We start from the raw sequence: 25,457 nt of genomic DNA on the forward strand, positions 1-25,457 counted from the left end.
ACAGACGGGTGAATGAATGAATGGATGGATGAATGAATGGACGCCGAATATTAATTTGTCTGGTGCGACCGGAAAATTCATGCGTGGATGGCTTAATAAGGATAATTAATGAATACTTGACGAATACTTCTGGTTTGTTGGATATGACGTGGGATAGCCTAGTGATTTGCAGAGAACTGGAGCACGACTCATTTCCATCAGGGTATTTTTAGATTGGCCTTGACTTCGATTAATTGATATATATATATATATATATATATATATATATATATATATATATATATAATGTCTGCATTTAATAGTTGTAAAACAAGACTAAGGCAAGCTGGATATGGTTATGTCTCCATCCTCCATCTAGTGGCTAGACATGATAGTGTACATTAGTGTTATAGTCCTCGATTGAATGGAAAAGGAAAATAGTACGTTTCCTTAAAGAGGTGTTAAAAGCTTTGACTCAGCTTCAGGCAAACTTCCAAAAGCATAATGCAATTTTGTCTGTGTGCAATATTAGCATACTTGTAACACTGTGCATTTGATAAAACAAATGTAGCTTAAAAGTAACACTTCTTTGGGGCATCTAAAGTAAAGCATTCTAGAAAATTCAAAGGGAAACATGCCATTCAGAAAAAAATCACAAGGTATTTTCCCAGTGTTGTTTTATTATTATTATTTGCAATCTGTCTACTTCACATAGATCAGAGAGCCACTCAATCAGAGTCTCTACTAGACAAAAGTTGTTGGAAGAATGAAAAACTGTGCACAGCACAGTTCTGCTTCCTGTATCAGTGAACACTGCACATATTGTCATATACATACAGTGCATATGGAAACATGTACAAACCAGCCTGGTCTAGAGATAAAAACAATTCTAAAAAGAAGAAGAAAAAAAAAAAAAAAAAAAAATACAGTGAGTCATTGCTACAGCAGTTAAATTATAGGATGCCACAGATGGACATCTACAGAAATCAATCAGAACACTTTCAAGAAAATAAAACAGTTGATTTGTGAGACAGTTTGTTGCTTGGACACAGTTGTCATGTCGTTCAAGGAACTACAGCACAGGTACAGTGGAAATGACATCAGTGGATACTCAAATCGCACAGCACAGAGTCTGAGTATGATATGAAATTTAGAACAATCTTTCTTTTGCCTAAATACTTGCTCAATATAATTTCAATCTCTAATAGTGACAACACAGTTTTCACAACTCAAATCTTTGGTCAGATACGTCATGAGAAGTCGCTGCATATGAGCAAAACAATCAGGTGGAAAGTTAATCATAATTTTTTGCTCTGATGGAGTCAGTAATGTTTACTCTAGGAGGTTTTAGCAGAAGAGAACAGGTGGTTCACAAAGAAAAAAAACAACTTAAAATTCATTAAATATGATTTCACATATTAGGCATTCACACACACATACACACATACAGTACAGTGAACATGATTGTGACAGTAATTTCATCTGATTTTCAAACAGTTCCAAAATACCAAACCATGAGCATCTTTTCTCTAAACAAGCATAGTGAAAAAAGAGAAATCACACCCAACAAGATGCACTCTTATGCCAAAATAAAAGCTCTTAAGATTTATAACTGAGAGGAGATTTTTAACAGAAGGCGAAACTGTCAAAACTGTAATTATCTCAGTAGTTCAACTGCAACAAACATACGTTCTGGAATAAAATGCCGGCTTCAAACACTGCACAGAGCAACACTAAAGATGGATTTGAAAAATCCACAGCAAAAACTCAATCATATTCCAAAGTGCTGGACTGTAAAATACATGATTCAAATGACATTACTGCTAATGCTTTTCTGGGAAAACAAAACCAGATCTTACATTCATTCATCAATACAATACCATGTGGTTTGTAGCTGGAATATTATCATATGTCCCACCAGCAATGTGCCAGCAAACATATATTTACTGTATATCAGGCTTTCTGTTCTACAACGTCTGGACGTAAAGTGCCACATCTCTTCATGTCGTCTCACATGAGATTTATTTTTCTATTTGTCTGCATAAAAAGGGAATTGTTGCATTTTATATCATATATAAATAAATTCTACCATCTATAAATACTACATTTGGTTTAGGCTAGAGCACTTTTGCTCTATAAAAATATCATAACTACCTCCCATAACTTTTCTTTTATTTGACTGATTTAAAAGATGACAAAATATGGGCTATCGGCTAAATTTAAAAGCAAAAGTACGGAGCCCCACACGACATGCAAGGAAAAAATGTAAATCACGCACATGATTTAGCCTACTACTTTTTTCCTGCCTGTCATGTGAGGGGCTCCGTACGAATAAATGGTGAGTCTAGTGTTGTTTCCCACCTTTTCCTACGGAGCCCCGCACATGACATGCAGAAAAAAAAAGTAAATCATATGTACGATTAACTGTTTTGCTCCCTCGATTTGCTAAATCATGCGCACGATTCACTATTTCACTCCCTCGATTTGCTAAACCATGCGCACGATTCACTATTTCGCTCCCTCGATTTGCTAATTTGTGTACACGATTCACTATTTCATTCCCTCGATTTGCTAATTTGTGTACATGATTCACTATTTTGTTCCCTCGATTTGCTAATTTGTGCACACGATTTACTATTTCGCTCCCTTGATTTGCTAATTTGTACACATGATTCACTATTTCGCTCCCTCGATTTGCTAAATCGTGCGTACGATTCACTATTTCACTCCCTCGATTTGCTAAACCGTGCACACGATTCAGTATTTCGCTCCCTTGATTTGCTAATTTGTGCGCATGATTCACTATTTAGCTCCCTCGATTTACTAAATCGTGCGTATGATTCAGTATTTCACTCCCTCGATTTGCTAAGTCGTGCGCACAATTCAGTATTTCGCTCCCTTGATTTGCTAAATCGTGTGCACAATTCACTATTTCGCTCCCTCGATTTGCTAAATCGTGTTCACAATTCACTATTTCGCTCCCTCGATTTTCTAAATCGTGTGAACGATTCACTATTTCGCTCCCTCGATTTGCTAAATCGTACGCACGATTCACTATTTTGCTCCCTCGATTTGCTAAATCGTGTGCACGATTCACTATTTCACTCCCTCGATTTGCTAAATCGTACGCACGATTCACTATTTCGCTCCCTTGATTTTCTAAATCGTGTGCACGATTTACTATTTCACTCCCTCGATTTGCTAAATCGTACGCACGATTCAGTATTTCGCTCCCTTGATTTGCTAAATCGTGTGCACAATTCACTATTTCGCTCCCTCGATTTGCTAAATCGTGTTCACAATTCACTATTTCGCTCCCTCGATTTTCTAAATCGTGTGAACGATTCACTATTTCGCTCCCTCGATTTGCTAAATCGTACGCACGATTCACTATTTTGCTCCCTCGATTTGCTAAATCGTGTGCACGATTCACTATTTCGCTCCCTCGATTTGCTAAATCGTACGCACGATTCACTATTTCGCTCCCTTGATTTTCTAAATCGTGTGCACGATTTACTATTTCACTCCCTCGATTTGCTAAATCGTACGCACGATTCACTATTTCGCTCCCTTGATTTTCTAAATCGTGTGCACGATTCACTATTTCGCTCCCTCGATTTGCTAAATCGTACGCACGATTCACTATTTCGCTCCCTTGATTTGCTAAATCGTGTGCACGATTCACTATTTCGCTCCCTCGATTTGCTAAATCGTACGCACGATTCACTATTTCGCTTCCTCTATTTGCTAATTCGTGCGAATGATTCACTATTTCGCTCCCTCGATTTGCTAAACCGTGCACCAAATCATGTACACAATTCACTATTTCGTTCCCTCGATTTGCTAATTTGTACGGACGATTCACTATTTCGCTCCCTCGATTTGCTAAACCGTGCGCACGATTCACTATTTTGCTCCCTCGACTTGCTAAATCGTGCGTACGATTCACTATTTCACTCCCTCGATTTGCTAAATCGTGTACACGATTCACTATTTCACTCCCTCGATTTGCTAAACTGTGCACACGATTCACTATTTCGCTCCCTCGATTTGCTAAATCGTACGCACGATTCACTATTTCGCTCCCTTGATTTGCTAAATCGTGTGCACGATTAACTATTTCGCTCCCTCGATTTGCTAAATCGTACGCACGATTCACTATTTCGCTTCCTCTATTTGCTAATTCGTGCGAATGATTCACTATTTCGCTCCCTCGATTTGCTAAACCGTGCACCAAATCATGTACACAATTCACTATTTCGTTCCCTCGATTTGCTAATTTGTACGGACGATTCACTATTTCGCTCCCTTGATTTGCTAAACCGTGCGCACGATTCACTATTTTGCTCCCTCGACTTGCTAAATCGTGCGTACGATTCACTATTTCACTCCCTCGATTTGCTAAATCGTGTACACGATTCACTATTTCACTCCCTCGATTTGCTAAACTGTGCACACGATTCACTATTTCGCTCCCTCGATTTGCTAATTTGTACGGACGATTCACTATTTCACTCCCTCGATTTGCTAAATCGTGCGTATGATTCACTATTTCACTCCCTCGATTTCTAAACTGCGCACACGATTCAGTATTTCGCTCCCTCGATTTGCTAATTTGTACGGACGATTCACTATTTTGCTCCCTCGATTTGCTAAACCATGCGCACGATTCACTATTTCACTCCCTCGATTTGCTAATTTGTGCGCACGATTCAGTATTTTGTTCCCTCGATTTGCTAAATCGATTTGCCCTCAATTTGAATTTATTGAATGGATAGTGAATTTATTGGAAGGACAGCCCCTTGATATGAAACATCTAATTTTCGAGGGAGTCCCAAAACACTAAATGTTGCTAAATAGTGCGCATGATTCACTATTTTGTTCCCTTGTTTTGCTAAATCGTGCGCACGATTACTAAATCGAGGGAACGACTTATTAAACCCTAAGTCATGCACATGATTTAGCCTACTATTTTTTTCCTGCATGTTATGTGCAGGGCACTGTATTTTCCAGACTGTCCTCAGACGAAATAAAAAACAGGAATGGTGCCACAGCAGGAAAAGCGTGCGTGCATGCGTGGGATCGGGCCGAGCCGATATATGGTCGTTTTTTAGACCGCTCGGCTTTCTGAAGCCAGGCGGATGTGTAAACAGACGCCCAGTGGATTGAGCTGCTGGGCAAGAAAAAGGCAGTTTGGCTTCATGTGCCGGGAGGAAGACACAAGACGTGCTAAGTGGAATGATTTAAAACGTCACACGAACACACTTACATTCACCAAAATAGACACCGATCAAATCACGATACACGTCTCAAACGTGCTTGTGCGTGTTGCTGAAGAAAACGCAGTTTAATAATTATAAACTCTTTCCGTCTAGAGCTTTGATAAGTGTTCTATGTACATAAATTAACAATAAATATCTGCAATGACCTCTACATATATTGAAATATATATTAAATCTCAAATGAAGTATATATTTCAAACATATTCATATATTTTCCTACATATTCAAATAAATCAGGAGATATCACAGTTTAGTAATCAAAAATGTTTGATCCATCTTCCTGTCTGCGGTGTCCCTTTTCACAGTCTTTCTCTGGTGCAAATACACATTAGCATAATGGTTTAACGCTTCACAGAAATGCAAGGTCTCTGTTTTTAGCGCAAATGGCCCTTTTGCAGAAACTAAGCATTGAATGAAACTTTCCAGCGCTGGATTATCAAGGAAACCAGCCCTGATATTACAGCATGAGTGAACTAGATTTCATAATGCTCAATGATCTCGTTCATCACACCACTTCCTGTGGAAAAGCTCTCAAAAAACGGAAAAGGGACAGGGCAGCTGTGCTGTTACCGGTCAAAAGCAAACTAAAAAGATCATTTTTCTCATTCTTTGTACCAATAAAAACACTTCAAAAGAGAGGAGGGCTAAAAAATAAAAAGCATGCTCTTCATTTTCCCGACACTCCTCCTCATGTCTGTTCCGTTCCTGTGACCGGAGTGTACAGTAACATCCTCAGAAAGAGAACCTGAAAGAAAGCTGGAAAAGTGATGGGCCCACTCGGACTGTAACAGCCCCACAATTCCACGGGACAGATACGGCCCCACTTCCTGTGGGATGACTGTCCAATTGCATCGTCCGATGGCAGTATCTGGTCCATCTCTTTTTCTTCTTCTTGTCTCTATCAAGTGTCTCTTCTGTTTGGTATGCATAGTCAAACACGCACAGATGGCCCTTTTGTTTTTTGCCTTTCGTTCTTATACGTGGCTCTACATTGCACAGCGCTCCCTGGTGGCCTGGAGGGTAACTGTCAGTAATATCGACTCCTCTTCTCGTCCGAATCTGCGTTGTAATCTCTCAGTCCCACACCCTTCTGTAGGTTCAGTAAGGAATCCTTCATCTGTGTGAAGACACATATGTGTACTATTATAATCACGTTCAGTAAAATCACTTCAGAGTGCATGCAGACATACTACAGTATATACCTGATCCAATAACAGTACAGAAGATTTGATAATCTCTCTCCATTTCTGCAGCTCAGCATCATGGTACCGCTGTTGGGACTCCAGGAGCTGTGCCCATTCCATCTGTGTCTGTGGCAGTTTACTGCTAAAATGCAAGATAAACACATATGGTAACAAAAAAAACCCCCAAAAAAACACAGCTCAGTGATCTGCATGGGTCTGTCAAGTGAGTATAGGAATGTATAGTCACTTAATAAATTTGAAAATCGGCTGGGTCCGAGCGCAGTCCAAACATCTGTGCATGTGCTTGGAACTGACTGCAGTAATTGATCACTGTGGGTTTGTCTTGATGGTCTTGATTTTGTGGGAGGAGTTCACAATGGTGGGTGTGGCTCATTGTTGTGGGTGTGACTTAACATTTTTGTGGGTTGAGCTTAATAGTATTGTGGGTGGGGCTCAATAATGGTGTGGGCTGAGCTCAATATTATAGAGTGGTGGAACTATGACATCACTTTGTAGGCCATTCGGCAGTTAGCATCACGCTGGTTCCCTCGAAAAAAAGCAATAGGATTTTTTCATAGGCTTTTGGATTATTGCAAAAAATAAGCTCTGTGATCAACAAACGTTGTGTGATACTTACATGCTTTGTCCATCAAGATAATTTTCACAGAAGAACACAACTTTTATGAATACTGAAGCCTAAATGCAGTCACCAGAAGCAAAAAGCTAAAGGTTATAAGCGAACTACACAATTTCAACGGCACCAACACTAAGCTTCCGACAACTCTTTCAGTCTTTATCTAAAAACATTTTCCTTGAAAGTTTGAATTAGAATAGTTTGTAAGAGCGCAGTTGTAAGCATAACTATGCTGCAAAATCGGACTGAGCTAACCTGTTTTGCGTGATGACGTTTAATGTTGCCGACAGCCTCTGTAGTCCCATTTAGCTACTTGTTAGCAACCGTCATTTTTAAGACATGTAACAGCTTAAAAAAAATCAAGCGTCTTGAGTGTGAGCTACCACAGACCTTATTTCAGCCAAAAACGCATTCAAAAAACCCATTGACTTTGGGATGATTGAACCGGAAGTGCTAAAATGCTAACTCGCTTCCGGTTTTGGCCTACAAAAATGCGTCATAGTTCCACCACTCTATTGCGAGTGGATCTTGATTTTGTGGGAGGAGCTCACAATGGGTGGTGTGACTCGTTGTTGTCGAGTGGCTCAACATTGTAACAGGTGGAGCTCAATATCATAGTGGGTGTGCCTCGATGTCACAGATGTGGGCGTGGCTCAATATTGTTGTAGGTGTGAGTGTAGTCCTACTATCTGTACATTCTTGGAACTGACTGCAGTAATTTGTTAGTACACTAGATGCCAACACTCACGGTTGGGCTGTTACTGTCATGAACTGGTCAAAGCAGAAGATGGAAATGCCGATAAAAACAACAGAATTTGAAGGTGGAACCAACAACAACAGATATGCCAGGAGGTTAGAAAGTACAGTACCCATGTTTGTACGACTTGAGTTTGAAAAATTATAAAATCATACAGAGGGCAAAACTCTATGTTGTCCTCTGCTGGTTAGGTGGAATATCACAAAACCGTAACGGAACATGGAAAAAAAAGCAGCATACCCAATTCAACTGCAGTTTCTTCTGGAGGAACGAGCCATTTAAACTGTCTGCAATCTACATTCAACTAAAGAACACTAACACTTTTTTTTGTAAATGCATTTTTTGTTGTGTTGACAACAAAAAATGTTTTATTTTTATGGTTTTTTCATAGTCATCAGTTGTGTTGAACATGAACTATTCAAAATTTTAGGGTTGTACCTCTCATGTAGACGTAAGCCCTGCCAGCTGGTGAGGCTCTGTGCAGAATACTCCAGCATCCAGAGTTTATAGAACAGCATCACATTCAAAAACACCAGTAGCACCAGACTGCAGAGAGACAACAAACAACTGAGCACACCTTCAAGAAGACCATGGACACATTCAGTGATGAAAAACGCTGGACATGATGAGTAGAGTGGGAGTTTAGGAAATGTGCCACATACAGACATACATTTTTGCTGCATTCCATTCAAAGTCAAACGTGAGATATTCTTACTATTGTCCACAGAAACAAATGATAATGCTGTGCAATTGTCTATTGCATTTTATTGCTCTTTTTCCAACTTGTTGAATGGAGCGCAGCATAAATCTGATAGAGGGGCACCAAGAAAATGGACTAGAATGGCAGGATAGGGATGGGATTTTCTGAACAGAATGGATAAATATTTAAAATCAGTAAGGGAATGTACCTTATACAGATCCTAAGGCCAGCCACAAGAGGCAAAACCAAAAAAAAAAAAGAAAAGAAAAAGGTTTCACCAAGTCAGATTTATAAAAACAAACATACCAATGAACAAACTCATATCTAGTACTAGTTAAGAGAGCATAAACAAAATTAGTACTACTTACACAAAGCTGATGATGAGTAATGGTTTAGAGAGGTTGCAGAAAATCCCGCCCCCTGGCGAGTGCTCAGGAATGTGTCTTGTCTGAGTGGAACCTGTGGGCGGAGCACATGCAAATGCAACCAGTCATATAGATTTAAACCTACAATTATTAGTGTATGTGAATATTTGGATGTGCATGGGCTCACCTGCCACGTGTTTGATGCGGTGGATGACCTCCTCGTCTGTTGGCGTGGTAACAGGGCTGAGAGTCTCATCTAGATGGGCTGTGCGAAGGTGGGTGAGACCCCTTTTTCTCCGCCTCAGGGTGGAGTTCTTCAGTGCTTTAGATTTAGGAGACAGTCTGTGGCTTTCCATTAGAGCGTCCTCCATCTTTGCTAATTCCAGCTCTGACAAAACAACAACAACAGCTCAATGTTGTTGTGGGTGGGGCTTGGTATTGTTGTGGGCAAAGTTACATTTTGTTATGGGCGGAGCTTAATGTTGCTATGAGTGGGGCTCAATAATTTTATGGTTGGGACTAAATATTAAAGTAGGTGGAGCTAAATTTTGTTGTGGGTTGAGCTCAATATTCTGCTTGGGGTTTGATATTGATGTGGATGGGAGCTGATATTATTTGGGTGAAGTTTAATTTTGTCATGGATGGAGCTCAATTTTGTTGAGGGTGGGGCTCAATATTGTTGTGGGTGGGGCTTGCTATTGTTGTGGGTGGAACTCACTATTCTGCCTGGGGCTTGATATTGTTGTAGATGGGACCTGATATACAAACCCGATTCCAAAAAAGTTGGGGCACTGTACAAATTGTGAATAAAAACAGAATGCAATGTTGTGGAAGTTTCAATTTTCAATATTTTATTTTATTTGATATTAGATGACTTATCAAATGTTTAAACTGAGAAAATGCATCATTTTAAGGGAAAAATACGTTGATTTTAAATTTCATGGCATCAACACATCTCAAAAAAGTTGGGACAAGGCCATGTTTACCACTGTGTGGCATCCCCTCTTCTTTCTATAACAGTCTGCAAACGTCTGGGGACTGAGGAGACAAGTTGCTCAAGTTTAGGAATAGGAATGTTGTCCCATTCTTGTCTAATACAGGCTTCTAGTTGCTCAACTGTCTTAGGTCTTCTTTGTCGCATCTTCCTCTTTATGATGTGCCAAATGTTTTATATGGGTGAAAGATCTGGACTGCAGGCTGGCCATTTCAGTACCCGGATCCTTCTTTTACGCAGTCATGATGTAATTGATGCAGTATGTGGTCTGGCATTGTCATGTTGGACATCTGGATGGGAGCAAATGTTGTTCCAGAACTTGGATATACCTTTCAGCATTGATGGTGCCTTTCCAGATGTGTAAGCTGCCCATGCCACACGCACTCATGCAACCCCATACCATCAGAGATGCAGGCTTCTGAACTGAGCGCTGATAACAACTTGGGTTGTCCTTGTCCTCTTTAGTCCGGATGACATGGCGTCCCAGTTTTCCAAAAAGAATCAACAAATTTTGATTCGTCTGACCACAGAACAGGTTTCCACTTTGCCATAGTCCATTTTAAATGAGCCTTGGCCCAGAGAAAACGCCTGCACCTATAGAGTTTTAGCCTGCAACGGCAAATGTCATGGTGGATTGTGTTCACCGTTTTCTGGAAGTATTCCTGAGCCCATGTTGTGATTTCCATTACAGTAGCATTCCTGTATGTGATGCAGTGCCGTCTAAGGGCCCGAAGATCACGGGCATCCAGTATGGTTTTCCAGCCTTGACCCTTACGCACAGAGATTGTTCCAGATTCTCTGAATCTTTGGATGATATTATGCACTGTAGATGATGATAACTTCAAACTCTTTGCAATTTTTCTCTGAGAAGCTCCTTTCTGATATTGCTCCACTATTTTTCGCCGCAGCATTGGGGGAATTGGTGATCCTCTGCCCTTCTTGACTTCTGAGAGACACTGCCACTCTGAGAGGCTCTTTTTATACCCAATCATGTTGCCAATTGACCTAATAAGTTGCAAATTGGTCCTCCAGCTGTTCCTTATATGTACATTTAACTTTTCCGGCCTCTTATTGCTACCTGCCCCAACTTTTTTGGAATGTGTAGCGCTCATGAAATCCAAAATGAGCCAATATTTGGCATGACATTTCAAAATGTCTCACTTTCAACATCTGATATGTTATCCATATTCTATTGTGAATAAAATATAAGTTTATGAGATTTGTAAATTATTGCATTCCTTTTTTATTCACAATTTGTACAGTGTCCCAACTTTTTTGGAATCGGGTTTGTAATTTGGGTGAAGTTCAATTTTGTTATGGATGGAGCTCAATTTTGTTGAGGGTGTGGCTCAATTTCATTGTGGGTGGGACTTATTCTTGCTGTGGGTGGAGCTCAATGTTGTTTTGGAGGGGCTGTATATTGTTGTCGGTGGGACTTGCTATTATTGTGGGTGGAGCTCAATGTTGTTGTGGGAGGGTCTCCATATTGTTGTGGGTGGGACTTGCTATTGTTGTGGGTGGAGCTCAATGTTGTTGTGGGTGGGGCTCCATTTTGTTGTGGTTGGAGCTCAAAATTGTGCTTGTGGCTGGATATTGTAGTGGATGGGACGATATTTTTGTGGGCAAAGTTAATTTTGTTATGGGTGGAGCTCAGTTTTGTTGAGGGTGGGGCTCAGTATTGTGGGTGGAGCTCAATGTTGTTCATGGGGCTTGATATCATTGTGGATTCATTCTTTTAAAATAAATTAATACTTTTATTAAGCAACATTATTATCAACATTGATAATAATAAGAAATGTTGTAGATGGAGTTCAAGTTTGTTATGAGTTGAGCTCAATACTGTTGTGGGCGCGAATTGCTATTATTGTGTGTGGAGCTCTATTGTTGTAGGTGGAGCTCATAATTCAAAATTGTGTCTTACCAAGGCTTTTAAAGTTCTCATCTAGCCCACTCCAGAAGTTCTTCTCAATGAAGCCCTTCACGAGCCCCCATGGCTGTTTCCTGTACCTCAGTTCGGTAGAAACCCTGGAGACAGAAGAATCACATTATTGTCAACACACACCTGCCTCATTCTGTTTGACTTTGGCCATAAAAAAACTACCGTCCTGTTCATCCGTACCTCAGCCGACACTTGTTCTTGGCCACGCGTGTTAGCATGTAGCGGTTTAGGGTGTAAAAGTAGTCATGGTACGGCACATCATGAGTGATGACTTCCGCATCGATGATGTAGCACTCGCTCTCCTGGCTGGCCTTATACAGGGTCTAATTCAGGGAGAAGTTACATTTCAAACATTTAAAAAAAAACACATAAATTCTGTATTGAGAAGAAGTCCAGTCCAGATGAACGTCTCACCTGAGTCTCAGTAACTGTAGCTGTTTTAGGAGCCAGTGGGTTGGTCAGGGAGATTGTGTACATGATCTCTCTCGTCTGATTTCCAGCATCCTCCTTCTTCCAAGGGTGATACACCACATCTGTGAATGGATGTGAGAAAATTGAATGTAGAACCAATGCAAGCATGTCGGAAGCAGGGTTATTTTATATTAACTAAAACTAAACCATAAATAAATTTTTCATTACTTGAAATAAAATAAACGTTAACTCAAATAAAATAAAATATAAACAATGTAAATTTATTTTGTTTCAGCTAGTTTCCAAGGCATAATTTCTCATTTTCATTTAGTTTAACTTGATGTATTAAAATAACTAAAACTGAAATAATAATAATAATAATAATAAAAAAGAAAACAAAAACTAAAATGACACAAGACAAAAAAAAGACAAAAATTTAAACTGTAAAAATGAAATATTAAAATTGAAATATTAATAAAAACTGTAATAGTATCTCAATCATGGTTATCATAGTTAACTGAAACTAAAACTAAAACCATAAAACATTTCTGTTGCATTAAATAAAATGTTAACTGAAAAAAAAACTAAAAAACATTTTAATTATTTTATTTCAGCTAGTTGCCAAGTCAACACTTCTCATTTTCATTCAGTTTAACTTGATGTACTAAAACAACTAATACTGAAATAAAATAAAACAAAACAAACAAAAAAAAATCACGCATACATGACAATAAACTTTTCAGAGTGTATGTGGCCGCTGGTCAAGCATGAAAAACAAAAGATTTATTCAAACTCTGAATTGATTATATATCGCATAGAAAGCGCACAAAGAGCGTTCCCTTTATAATCGTGCAAAAGCGGTCACCCATCTTAGTTAATGCAGTAACGCAATCTCACCACGCACTGTTATACTCAATGAAGCCGTCTGCACTGCACAAGGAACCTCTTGTTCACATATTGTCTACACTTTGTTATAAAGAGAGGATTTGCGAGCAAACAGAACTCTGCACTGGACAAAAACTTTGGCTTTGGACTAACAACTCTGATTGGCCTTTGTGTTCAAGAAATCAACAGACATGTCTGTGATTGGCTACATTGCTCAATGTAAATAGAAACCTTTGATGCTCTCTAGAGCACAAACACAGATACGCTCTAGTTTGCCAAATCGCCAATATGCTATTATTACAGAGAAAACTGATCCTAGACCAGCCTCACACACACGCTCCATCTATGATTATTTACATTTGTTTGTTGGTCTTATTCTGTTCATTGGTTATTTTACTTTTAAATGGATTTTGTTGTTTTCATGAAACCGTTGGCTGACAATAAATCGCATTTAACTTATCTTAATTGTCAAATTATTTTTATCCTATGTAGGCCTACTGTGAAATGATGTAATTTGAGTAGGCACAGAGGTCCACTCACTGGCCTCGCCACTGACAAAAACTATAACAGTATCTCAATGATACTAAAATAACACTGATCAGAAGTAATCTAGATGTGTAGTTAAGTACTGAAATGGGAAATAAATAATACATTTATTAAAATAATAAAATAAACTCATTTCAATATTTAATTATTTGGCATGTAGCCATGTAATATACAGAGAGCTGGACTTTATAGATAAATAAACCTCCTCATGGTCTTGATCAGAGTTTATTTTGGATCATCTGACAGTTCAGTGAGATGAGATGTTTTTGAAGGGTTCTGACCTGTGAATCTCCTCTGCTCCATAAAGTCTGTCATGAACTGGGACTCCGTGAAGAGGATGCCGTACAGCTTATCGACACTGAATTTATACACCTCGTTAATGTACTGACGGCCATTCAGATCCTCGTGGAATGCTTGAACCTCATCTCCTGAATACACATTTCAACATTAAGATGAATTGTACTGCATCAAAGTATGTGTAGAGTCTCATTCTGTTTGCAATTCAAATGATGTTTCCAGAGTAAGACATAATATGTATTTATTACTTCTGAATATGTATGTGCATGTATTAAGGTGCAACAATTAATTGATAAAAATCAACATTGTTTTGTGCTGCTTCCAAACTGTGTAAACGTTTTTATAGTTAAGTTCTTCAAACCTTCATCATGTGTTTCTGAGGAATCACTGAGATCAGTGGGTATATCCTCGTTGTCGTTGAAGTCGAGTGCGGGTGGCGGCACAGGGTCCAGAGGACTGGCCGGCTCGCTGTTCCTCTCCTCAGCCAGCAGAGGGAGTGGCAGCAGATCTCCATCAGCAAGGCAGTCTGTGTACTCCTCAGCTGCAATGTCAAACTGAAACCAGCAGAGGGTACAATTTTAAACGCAGTCTCTTAAAATGGCATCTGTGAAGCGCACACGAGCTTGTATACTCACAGACAGTGGTGTATCAGTGCTGCTGGGAGGTGTGGTGGAGGTGATGGTGGAGTGGGTGATGGATCTCTTATGTGTCAGAGGTGAACTGTTGTCTTGTTTGTTCTCACTGCTGCTCTTGGATGAGTTATCATTACTGACCTCGTTCTCCTCAGCCGGGATCTCCTCACAGTATCTGAACATGCACATAAGCGCAAAAAGAAGGAATGTGAAATATATGATACCAATATTCATGTCTGTTAAACACCAAATTTGAATATGTGGTATTTTCGAACAATAGTTGTGAATGCATTAAGGCTGCCCACTAATAGTCGACTAAACATTAATCGATGAGAAGAGGCTTAGTCACAGAAAACTATGGAAGACATTTTTCTCGCAATTACGAGATTACATCTCACAATTCTGCCTTTTTTTTAAATGCATGATATAAACTCAGAATTGCATGTTATAAAGTCAGAATTGGGTGATAAAAAGTTGTAGTTGTGAGTTATAGTCACAATTGTGAGATATATACTTGCAATTCTGTAAAAAAAAAAAAAAAAAAGTAGTTTTTTTCCCCTCAGAACTGGAGTTTATAATGTAAAATTGCGAGTTTATATAATGAAATTCTGCCTTTTTTTCCTCACAATTGCAAGTTTATATTGCGCAATTCTGAGAAAAAAGGCAAAATTGTGAGATGTAAACTCGCAATTCTGACTTTATTTCTCAGAATTGCGAGTTTACCTCTCACAATTTTGCCTTTTTTCTCAGAATTGCATATATATATATATATATATATATATATATATATATATATATATATATATATATATATATATATATGTAAACTTTTTTCTCGTTATAAAGTCAGAATTGCGTGATATAAAGTCACAATTGTGAGATATAAACTTGCAATTCTGTGAAAGTCTTTTTTCCCCTCAAAATTGGACTTTATAACTTACAATTGCGAGTTTATACCTCACATTTCTGAGAAAAGAAGTCAGAATTGCGAGAAAAAAAGACAGAATTCTGAGAAAAAAAGTATTGTTTATATCTTGCAATTGTGAGAAAAAAAGTCAGAATTGTGAAATAAAAAGTCGTAATTATCGTTTAAATTGTTTTATTCTGTGGCGGAAACAAGCTTCCATAGAAAGCTCCACAGGAAATGCCTTGCGCTTAGGACTGCACATGCGCACTGGCTCGTCTATCCTGAAAAATAAGCCTTTTTAATGTTATTTGAGCATAAGAAACAACATTTATGGGACAGTTTGTGTCAGATTTGGTTGCTGATTTGAAATATGTTATTTAATTGAGAGTTTGCCAAGCAGTTTTTGAGATTTTAGGATTGTTTAGGAATGTTTAACTCACCCCATTGTGTTGAAATCATCATCAGGCGGCACGTAGTCTTCATCGTCACTAGTGAGGCCCAGCTCATTGCCGTAGCACTGATGTACAAAGTGCCAGAGCTCTTTAGGGCAGAGGGGCTGAACACAGAGACAGCTGTCATTATGAGCTCAGATATAACAAATCTATTATTGCTCAAAAGTAATTCACTAATAACTGCGTGGATTATTTATAATTATATTAAAACTTCTTGCAAAAAATCAGCCTAATTCACAACGCGTGCTTACGCACATGACTTTGTTCCTTTGTTCTAATGTTAATGAATTTGGAATATTCTAAATGCCTGAGGTTAGTCATTTGCATAAAACACGCCCAAAAATGTCCATATGCACAACCTTTCCTTTATATCCTTTCATCACTTAACTATTTAATTATTTTATTGAACTATTTGAAAATAAAAAAAAGAATTAAATCAGTTAATTATTAATGATATTAATTATTTGTAAAATATTTAAAATAGAATGTAGCCTTCAAAAACAATAAACATTGTTTAAAAAGACCAAGTAAAAAGTTAGTAATACAATGAAGTCCAAGTATAGACTTGTTCTATGAAATGTGTTTCTTTGTTCTTCATTTTATGTTTGCAAATCTATTTTAACATAAAGTATGAGATTTTTTTTTGTCCTGCTCGTTGCTATGGTTATCACTGTCAATCATCGCAGATTCCCACATTTAAATGCGGTTGTCAGTCCAGTGCGTACTTGGCAGCATGAAAAAGCAAAGTGCACTCTTTAAATAATCACTGAAGCTGTCAATCAATTCAGTTCAGCACAAACTCACTGACCGCATTCTCGCAAAATATCACTCTCTGTGTTCTCTTGCACAATATTCTGTTATAATAATAAAAACTGCACAGTGAATCTCTTATTTACATTGTGTTTACACTTGGTTATAATAAAAGGATTTGCAAGTGTACAGAACTTGTGCTGAATAAAACACATATTGAGCTGTTGAGTGGATTAACTTGGTAATACTTTAGTATGGGGAACAATTCTCACTTTTAACTAGTTGCTTATTACTAGAATAATGGCTGTTTATTAGTACTTATAAAGCACATATTAATGTCTACATCCCTTAATACCTTACTAACTATTAATAAGCAGTAAATTAGGAGTTTATTGAGGCAAAAGTCAGAGTTAATAGTGAATATGTGTTCCCTATACTAAAGTGTTACCATTAACTTAAACATCACTGATTGGCCATTGCTTTTTTTTTTTTTTTTTAAATTCAGTATCAGTACTACCATGTTCATATTCTCACCTTGTCCAGCAGTGCATTCTGCCACAGTCTGAACATCATCATGTAAGTCCTGTCTCTAGCACCAAACGATGTGAAAAAGTGCTGAAGGGAAGATCACAAACAACTTAACTTAATGAACGTGTTAACGTGTGCAGACGTATCTGAGTGTGGTTGTGTGTCTCTCACCTTCTCAGTGTCTGTGCACACCTGAATGGCATTGGGAATAAGACGTGCCGTTTTCTCTTTCGTCATGGAGCAGATGTCTTTCAGCCGTACTGTAAGCTGTCCACGCATGCAACAGAACAACAAAACACAACACAACATAACTCTTCTCCAATCTCTCAGGCTGTAGCTCCTAAAGTTTGAGTGCCCCTGTTATGTTATATTAAAGGTTCTTAATTTTGTTTTGGAGTCTCCTACAATAGGTTTTCATGCATCCAAGATCAAAAAACAATTTAATTTTCTCATAATATACATTGCAGCATCAGCTCTTTTTTCACAGTGTCTGAAATGGTTCGATCATTTGATCTCCTTTCCGAGAGCCTGCTCTGCTCTGATTGGTTAGGTGGCCCAGTCTGTTGTGATTGGTTTGAGGGTCAAAGTAGATAGTTGTTCACGGACAGCCATAGGCTTCCATTATGCAAGTTTGTTACATGCAGGAAGTGAGACTGGAACTGACGACTCGTTTAAGAATCGCTTCTTTCTTTTGAGAGACAATAACTCCATTTATAGTTTACTTCGATCTGTAAAACTTTGCAGACTTTTCACATTCAGAAACAGCTATATAACACACTGCATGAAAGGTCAATATCTGAAAAAAAAAAAAAAAACATAATAGGGGCACTTTAAATTATATCATACCAGTGTCTCCCAGCGAAAGATGTTGCTATAAAAACAGATCCAGTTTTCGGAGAGGTAGAGGCGGCCCTGCAGGAGAATGTCCCGCTGTAGAGCGCAGGAGTAGTCTGCCAATGAGAGGACAAGGTCAAAGTTCAAAAGATGTCCCTCCTGTCAAATCATTCAATTCAATATTTTTTTTCTAATATTTCAGTTGGCATCCATCAAGTTCCAAATAAACAGAGAAAATAAGCACATAAAATGAAGTACCTTTAAACTGTCTTTGATGAAATTATAAACTAAGTAAACTATTAATTATAATTTTAATAGTTACTTATTAATTATAGTTTTATAGTTTCACAGTCATGTTCAATTTGTTTTGGTTTTCATTAAAACTTTGTGTTGGAATACTTTTGAACATCATCTATTTGCCAGCAACCATACAAAACATTTATTATTACAATTTTATTATTAATTATAAATTGACACATCTAAAGTCAAATGGACCTTTCATATAAAATTATTGAACATTTTAATAAAAATGTAATGAAAGTATATGAATATTAAATACAGTATCTACATACACTGAAAAAAATACTTTGGACCAACTTAAAAAAATTACAGCCAAATTTATTTATTTTTCTCAAATTATATTTATGGTTTGGTTCAAATCTTAAATTTGGATTTTATTTTAATCAAAAATATTTATTTTCCCAAAGACAAATATTCGTACAAAGTAAAGTAAAAAGATTATTTATTATAAAGACTGTATACTTTAACAATATTCTTTAGAAATAAGCCAAAATGTTATGCAATATAGGTCAATGTAGCAACTTAATTTCACTATAAAAAATAACTAAATGATCTATAGTAAAATTAGAATTTTCACACAAGATAAAAGTTACATTAAAAAAAGAAAGAAAGAAAAAAAAAAAAAGAGAATAAAACCCACAATCATTTCTGTAGTCATAAAGCCAGCCAGCATGTGTTTGGCACATCAACACTCTGGTGTCAAAAGAAAGTTCTATTTAAACAAAATTCTTTCTTTTATTATTATTTTTTTTTCTATGGGGAGCTTTATTTGCTTTTAGACAAACTGAACAAAACAGGCTTAAAGTGGATATTATGATTTTTGATTAGATCAATATGAAAATGCACTTTAAATAAATGACGCGGTCATTTAGCTTTTTCCAGTGTATAATGCAAAAATCTATTATGTGACCAAACTCTCTTATCATGAATACTGTCTAAATGCTAATTTTATTGCACATGAGTCTTTTATGTGTTAATGATTACACTCTTACCCACAATAAGACGCTCTGTGTCCGGCAACTGCTTGAAGAGTTTCCTGAAGTCTTCATTACGCTGCTTATACGTTGGACTGAGGACCTACAAAACAAATAAAGCAGTAGATGAGGAACACACACACACTCACACATCCGTACTCAGTAAGAAACAGCCATTCTGCTCTTTCACAGCTGAACGTCAGTCAAATGCTGGTTTAGTTTTGCCATGCAGCAGCGTGAGATGAACCACAATGAGTTCATTCCCACTGTGGCGCGACAGAAGAGACTGGAGTAAACGATGACTTCACACTGCTTCTCATTCACAGACGCACTCTTCACTCCTGCTAATGAGCGAAAGTACCTTGCATCATTAACAGCAGAGCAAAGATAACCTTTAAAGACGAATGCTCGAAGAAAAGACAAGACAATCACTTCAGCTTTGATAAGGTGTCTTGAGATCAACCGTGTAAAATGGTGATCCATGCACACAATATTAAATGTGATACACTATTGCCACGGAAGAAAAAAACTAAAACAATCTGCGAGAAATACCTTGAAAATATCAAAAATACCTTTAGAATGAAACTATATGTATGTGTTAATATTATATGTAGGAATAAGCAGTTTGGAGAATGGATGGAATATAATATAATATAATATAATATAATATAATATAATATAATATAATATAATATAATATAATATAATATAATATAATATAATATAATATAATATAATATAATATAATATAATAACTGCTGAATTCTGTTTCAAAAATATGAAATTAACATATATATATATATATATATATATATATATATATATATATATATATATATATATGTTTAGACAGTACTTTTAACATTTAATTTAATGTTTTCAGTAATTTCTACCAAATTAAAATTAGTAAATAAATAAATTATAATATTAAATATTTGTATTATTATTTTAGATTATATTATAAACATTAAATTATTTTATAAGAATAAAAATTTGAGTGAAAGGTAAAAATTTAAAGCATGTATGTACAATACTGTATACACCAGGGGTATTCAATTAAAGTTCCAAGAGGTCCGGTCTCTTTCCTTCCCAGCGGAGGTCCGGACAATACTTTTTTGGAACAGTTATACATTTCCATCCGGGAAGCCATAGTACCTTGTTAAAGAAAAAAATCTTAAACACTCAAAATAGTCATCAAAGTCGAGAATCTTGGGCTCCGAGAGCCAAAGCAGTCTCCCAACTGGATATGAATATAAAAAGGTAAGATCAGATGTTTTATCAAGCTATTTATTTATTTAATTTTACATTTAGCCACCTGCATTTATGGCACATAGAAGGCTTTGGGACTGAGAAAACAGGGTTTACCTATTCAGAAAAGTATGGACCATTTTTATATTTTGCATAAAGTAATAAACTACTAAAAACAAACAACGTACATAATCTAATAATCAAAACTCTCTTCATGAACACAAAACAAAGTAATTTCAAAATTTTTTGTCTTCCCTTTGCCATCTCTAAATAATTTTCGAAATTATAACATTGTTTATTATGAAATGCTCATAATATGGTGATTAATAATGAATGGGGAAAAAAGAAAAAGAAAAAGAAAAAAAAAAACTCTAAAGGTGCCATGCGTCAATTTATGAAAGCTTGTTTCCGCCATGAAATAAAAAATAAAAAAGGCAATTGCGACTTCTTATCTCACAATTCTGACTTTTTTCTCAGAATTGAGATATAAACTCACAATTTTGAGTTATTAAGACAATTCTGACTTTATAAGATGCAATTATGTGTTTATATCATGCAATTCAAACTTTATAACTTGCAATTGTGAGTTTAGGCCTTTATCTTGAAATTGTGAGAAAAAAACTTCATATATCGCAATTCTGACTTTATAACTCGCAATTGCGAGTTTAAATCTCGTACTTCTGAGAAAAAAGTCAGAATTGTGAGATAAAAACTCGCAATAACCTTTTTTTTTTTTTTTTAGTGGCGGAAATAAGCTTCCATATCAACTTGTCACAAACCTGGTTTAGTTAAACGGTCGGAGTCATCTGTATGACAGATAAAATAATTGTATTTGCTGCATTCTCATTTTCTGTAGTGTGTTAGCAAAAGTATCTATTTTGCTGCTGTTGTTAAAATAACGGTGTCATCTGCAGCTCTTAATGTGACGCTTTATGTCCTTAGCAAGAGAGAGAAACAACGCGGAAAAGGGCTTGGATGAAGCGCGTTTGGCTCTAGAATAGATCAAAATATTAGAGGATGTAGCGCTGAAAGATCATTACCGTAAACGACCCTGAGCGATTGTGGTCTGAGCGCTGCTCACTTTAATCTGTAGAAAGTCTAGAAACTGTAAAATGGCGCATTACGTCCCTTGGTCTTGATGAAACCAAGCTGTGGTCTGGAACCGCCATTTGAATACCACTGGTATACACTGTATTTATTCACAATAGTTTTTTATTATATATTCATAAAGGCTAATTTTAATGTCGTATATTGACCTATGACTATCAACAGTGTACCCTAAACTAGTCTTTTGTTGAATCTTTATGGAGACTCACGGCAGGTATTTCCTCATCCTGGTATGGGTCGTCCCTCGGGCCCCAGTGCCACTCCTGGTCCCAGTCTGAACCCTGAATTAACCACCCCGCCAAAGCCTCCTCCAGCTCCATTAGGGTCTCCCAGTCCTCCTGAGAGCCAAATGATGAATCCATGTTTCCGTGCCTCTCTCTTACCACAGCCGGCGGATCGATCAGTTCATCAATGACACTCCGCTGAGACGCGAGATCCTGATAATATTTTTGGTCTGTAAATAAGTATCCAAGATTCAGTCGCTCCTTCAAGGTATGCCCATGCTATCGCAGATGTTCATCAGGGTGTAACCTCTATCAGGGTGTGAGTGTTTGGCTCTTCTGACTAGCGCCACATGATTCAAGTGTGGCTCTCAAAAACGCACTCACACGCAAGTGGCCTTTAGTAACCCTGGCAGACAGATACTTTATTATGCTGCTGTTTGTTCCAGTTTGTTGCTGGGAAAGCCTCTGTAAACGTGTTCGTCTTGATTCTTCTTGCTTTTTCAGGCTGTAAATGCTGTGACTAAAAGAAGGAACATCGAGTTACTTCCGCAAGCAATCATTAATTGTTACCTCAGTACGCAATGGCTACTAATATCTCCATTGCAAACTGGTTGTTGGCTTTCAGAGAATGTCCTTCTCGGAGTTTAGTCCATCAAAGACACGAATCGTCTTAGTCTTCAGAGTTTGTGCTTGTTTTTTGCATTGTTGCTAGACTTCAGAGAAGAAAGATGGTCTTCTACAGGTGTAAAAAGGACCACGGCGACAAACAAAAACCATCTGGAAACTCTCTGTGCCAGTTCCTTGTCCTTTTTTTTTATCACTTATGCTTTCTAATGTACAATTCCCAACCTCTACTCACTCGCACCTTCTCATTTGTGCTGTCGGGAACCTAAAGATAACCGAGAACAAAGACTGACACATGATCTGCAGCAGTCATGACGCTAAGAATGGAATTCTGCTTGTGCGAGCGACAACTTTTATCTCAGTCCCAAAAGTATTTTCTCTTCAGAGGTTATGCATTAATAACCATAGAGGCGAATGGACAGTTTCTCCTAATGAAGCAGCAGATACCCAATAACACTCCAGTGGAGATCCAGAGCAGCAGAAGCCTCAGCAGATACTTTGGTGCGCAACAGCTTTATCTGATTTATGTAGAGCTGGATGTATGTGAGGGTGTTTACTCCTGGCAATGAGTATGTAAAGTTGGTTACATATTAACTAAAAGAGTAAATAATGAGAGCCGCCGGTGGCTGGTACCAAGAGTGGGTGTGACAACGCCAATAATGTCATCAGGGGATCCCTTTGTTTTGGCAAGTTTGACAACGTCTAGTGTGCAAACTTTCGGGGCGTGACCTGTTATGGTAAGTCTTTCGCAACTCAAATGGTCTTTTATGTGCAAACCTTAAAGGGAAAGTTCACCCAAAAATAAAAATTATGTCATCATTTACTCAAATCTGTATGACTTTCTTTCTTCAGTGGAAGATAGTTTGTTTGATAAATGTTGCTAAAAAAAAAAAAAGGGAGTAAATGAGTGAGTTTTCATTTTTTGGTGAACTATCCCTTTAAAACACACTGTAAAGTTATATATTTGTAATCTATATTTATTTTATAAAACGGTTAGTTCCTGTCCTTGATTCTGATCGGTCACTAGTGCTTTATTCATGATAAAACACGGCTATGACCGCTTCACCCAACCGTTCTGTGTATCACTACACAACACCCTTAGCAACCACTCTTAGCAATGTAAACTGTTTGTTCTCAGTTGATATTGTTCATTGAAGCTTACTGTATTATGTAGAAGAGTATTGTGAGAAAGAGATCGAGTGAGTGAGTTTATTACCAGCATTTTCCTTCAGGTCAGTCCTATGTTCATAATAAAAAATCTGTTTAAATGTCCGATGTATTATCTTGTCCTTTTAACAGTTAAGGGTTTTTTCCATGACTGACAGCGCTAGTCAAGCATTTGTCAGTTGCGTCTTGTTCGGTGTTCACAACAATTTAGTCTTTTCAATGTAAAAGTCTTCGCTACTGACTGACACACTCATAAAGACAGTCTTTGTTGCCATCTAATGGAGTAATAATGTAACTTCTGTAGCTATTCACGGTCAAGGACTATTTTTTCGGGCGGAAGGAAGGCTTTTGGTGAAAGTTTAATTCATGAAAGTTGCATTGTTACATATTTTTGGCTTTAATATTTGTATTGTGGTAACCGTTTTATAAAAGCAACAACCTAACAACGCCCTTCAGCCGTGACTTATTCACGATACAGCACAGCCTCTCATACCTTATTGCTTACATAAAGCCATATTTAATACCAGTACAGATGTTTTGTTAAAGGTGCCATCGAACGTTTTTTTACAAGAAGTAATATAAGTCTAAGGTGTCCCCTGAATGTGTGTGAAGTTTCAGCTCAAAATACCCCATAGATTTGTTTTAATTAATTTTTTAAACTGCCTATTTTGGGGCATAATTAGAAATGTGCCGATTCAGGCTGCGGCCCCTTTAATTGCTTGCGCTCTCCGCCCCCTCCCGATTCTGAATGAGTTTGAGGCTATGTATTAGGTTAACGGCTAATGCTACACTGTTGGAGAGATTTAAAAAGAATGAAGTTGTGTTTATGCATTATTCAGACTGCAAGTGTTTAAAAAATGAAAATAGCGACGGCTCTTGTCTCCGTGAATACAGTAAGAAACAATGGTAACTTTAACCACATTTAACAGTACATTAGCAACATGCTAATGAAACATTTAGAAAGACAGTTTACAAATATCACTAAAAATATCATGATATCATGGATCATGTCAGTTATTATTGCTCCATCTGCCATTTTTCGCTGTTGTCCTTGCTTGCTTACCTAGTCTGATGATTCAGCTGTGCACAGATCCAGACGTTAATACTGGCTGCCCTTGTCTAATGCCTTGAACATGAGCTGGCATATGCAAATATTGGGGGCGTACATATTAATGATCCCGACTGTTACGTAACAGTCGGTGTTATGTTGAGATTCGCCTGTTCTTCGGAGGTCTTTTAAACAAATGAGACTTATATAAGAAGGAGGAAACAATGGTGTTTGAGACTCACTGTATGTCATTTCCATGTACTGAACTCTTGTTATTTAACTATGCCAAGATAAATTCAATTTTTAATTCTAGGGCACCTTTAAAGGGATAGTTCACCCAAAAATTAACAATATCCCATAATTTACTCCCCCCTCATACCATCCTATGTGTATATGACGTTCTTCTTCCAGTCAAACACAATCTGAGTAATATTAAAAAATATCCTGGCTCCTCCAAGCTTTATAATGCGAGTGAATAGTACCTAATAATTTGAAGCCCCCAAAAAGCACATCCATCCATCATAAAAGTAATCCATACGACTCCAGAAGGCCTCCTGAAGCGAAGAGATGCGTTTTTGTAAGGAAGATATCCATATTTATAACTTTATAGACATTCATCAATACGCCATGTGTCAGGTCAGAGTTCACTCTTCAGCTGGAACTAGACGTCGCATAATGTTATACCAGTA

General features: G+C 37.4%; 1 protein-coding gene across 16 annotated transcripts in view; it reads right to left on the reverse strand.

The window, feature by feature from the left end:
- Window positions 1-3,503: 3,503 nt before the first annotated feature.
- gramd1bb (GRAM domain containing 1Bb) overlaps window positions 3,504-25,457 on the reverse strand; it is a 180,758-nt gene continuing 158,804 nt past the window's right edge. For 10 of the 16 annotated variants that reach the window (XM_048167832.1, XM_048167837.1, XM_048167838.1 and 7 more), the window contains 17 exons: window positions 19,369-19,453; window positions 18,089-18,192; window positions 17,414-17,509; window positions 17,249-17,329; window positions 15,953-16,068; window positions 14,609-14,780; window positions 14,335-14,527; window positions 13,958-14,104; window positions 12,249-12,367; window positions 12,015-12,157; window positions 11,817-11,920; window positions 9,089-9,289; window positions 8,905-8,995; window positions 8,745-8,756; window positions 8,275-8,382; window positions 6,464-6,587; window positions 3,504-6,378 (listed from right to left, as the gene is read on the reverse strand). In XM_048167832.1, the coding sequence (XP_048023789.1) occupies window positions 6,289-6,378; window positions 6,464-6,587; window positions 8,275-8,382; window positions 8,745-8,756; window positions 8,905-8,995; window positions 9,089-9,289; window positions 11,817-11,920; window positions 12,015-12,157; window positions 12,249-12,367; window positions 13,958-14,104; window positions 14,335-14,527; window positions 14,609-14,780; window positions 15,953-16,068; window positions 17,249-17,329; window positions 17,414-17,509; window positions 18,089-18,192; window positions 19,369-19,453 (1,986 nt within the window). In that variant the 3' untranslated portion in view covers window positions 3,504-6,288. The remainder of the gene's footprint in view (window positions 6,379-6,463; window positions 6,588-8,274; window positions 8,383-8,744; window positions 8,757-8,904; window positions 8,996-9,088; window positions 9,290-11,816; window positions 11,921-12,014; window positions 12,158-12,248; window positions 12,368-13,957; window positions 14,105-14,334; window positions 14,528-14,608; window positions 14,781-15,952; window positions 16,069-17,248; window positions 17,330-17,413; window positions 17,510-18,088; window positions 18,193-19,368; window positions 19,454-25,457) is intronic. The other 6 variants (XM_048167834.1, XM_048167846.1, XM_048167847.1 and 3 more) reach the window with 3 other exon arrangements.

Source organism: Megalobrama amblycephala, linkage group LG19 (genome assembly GCF_018812025.1).
Source record: "Megalobrama amblycephala isolate DHTTF-2021 linkage group LG19, ASM1881202v1, whole genome shotgun sequence".
NCBI classification, from domain to species: domain Eukaryota; kingdom Metazoa; phylum Chordata; class Actinopteri; order Cypriniformes; family Xenocyprididae; genus Megalobrama; species Megalobrama amblycephala.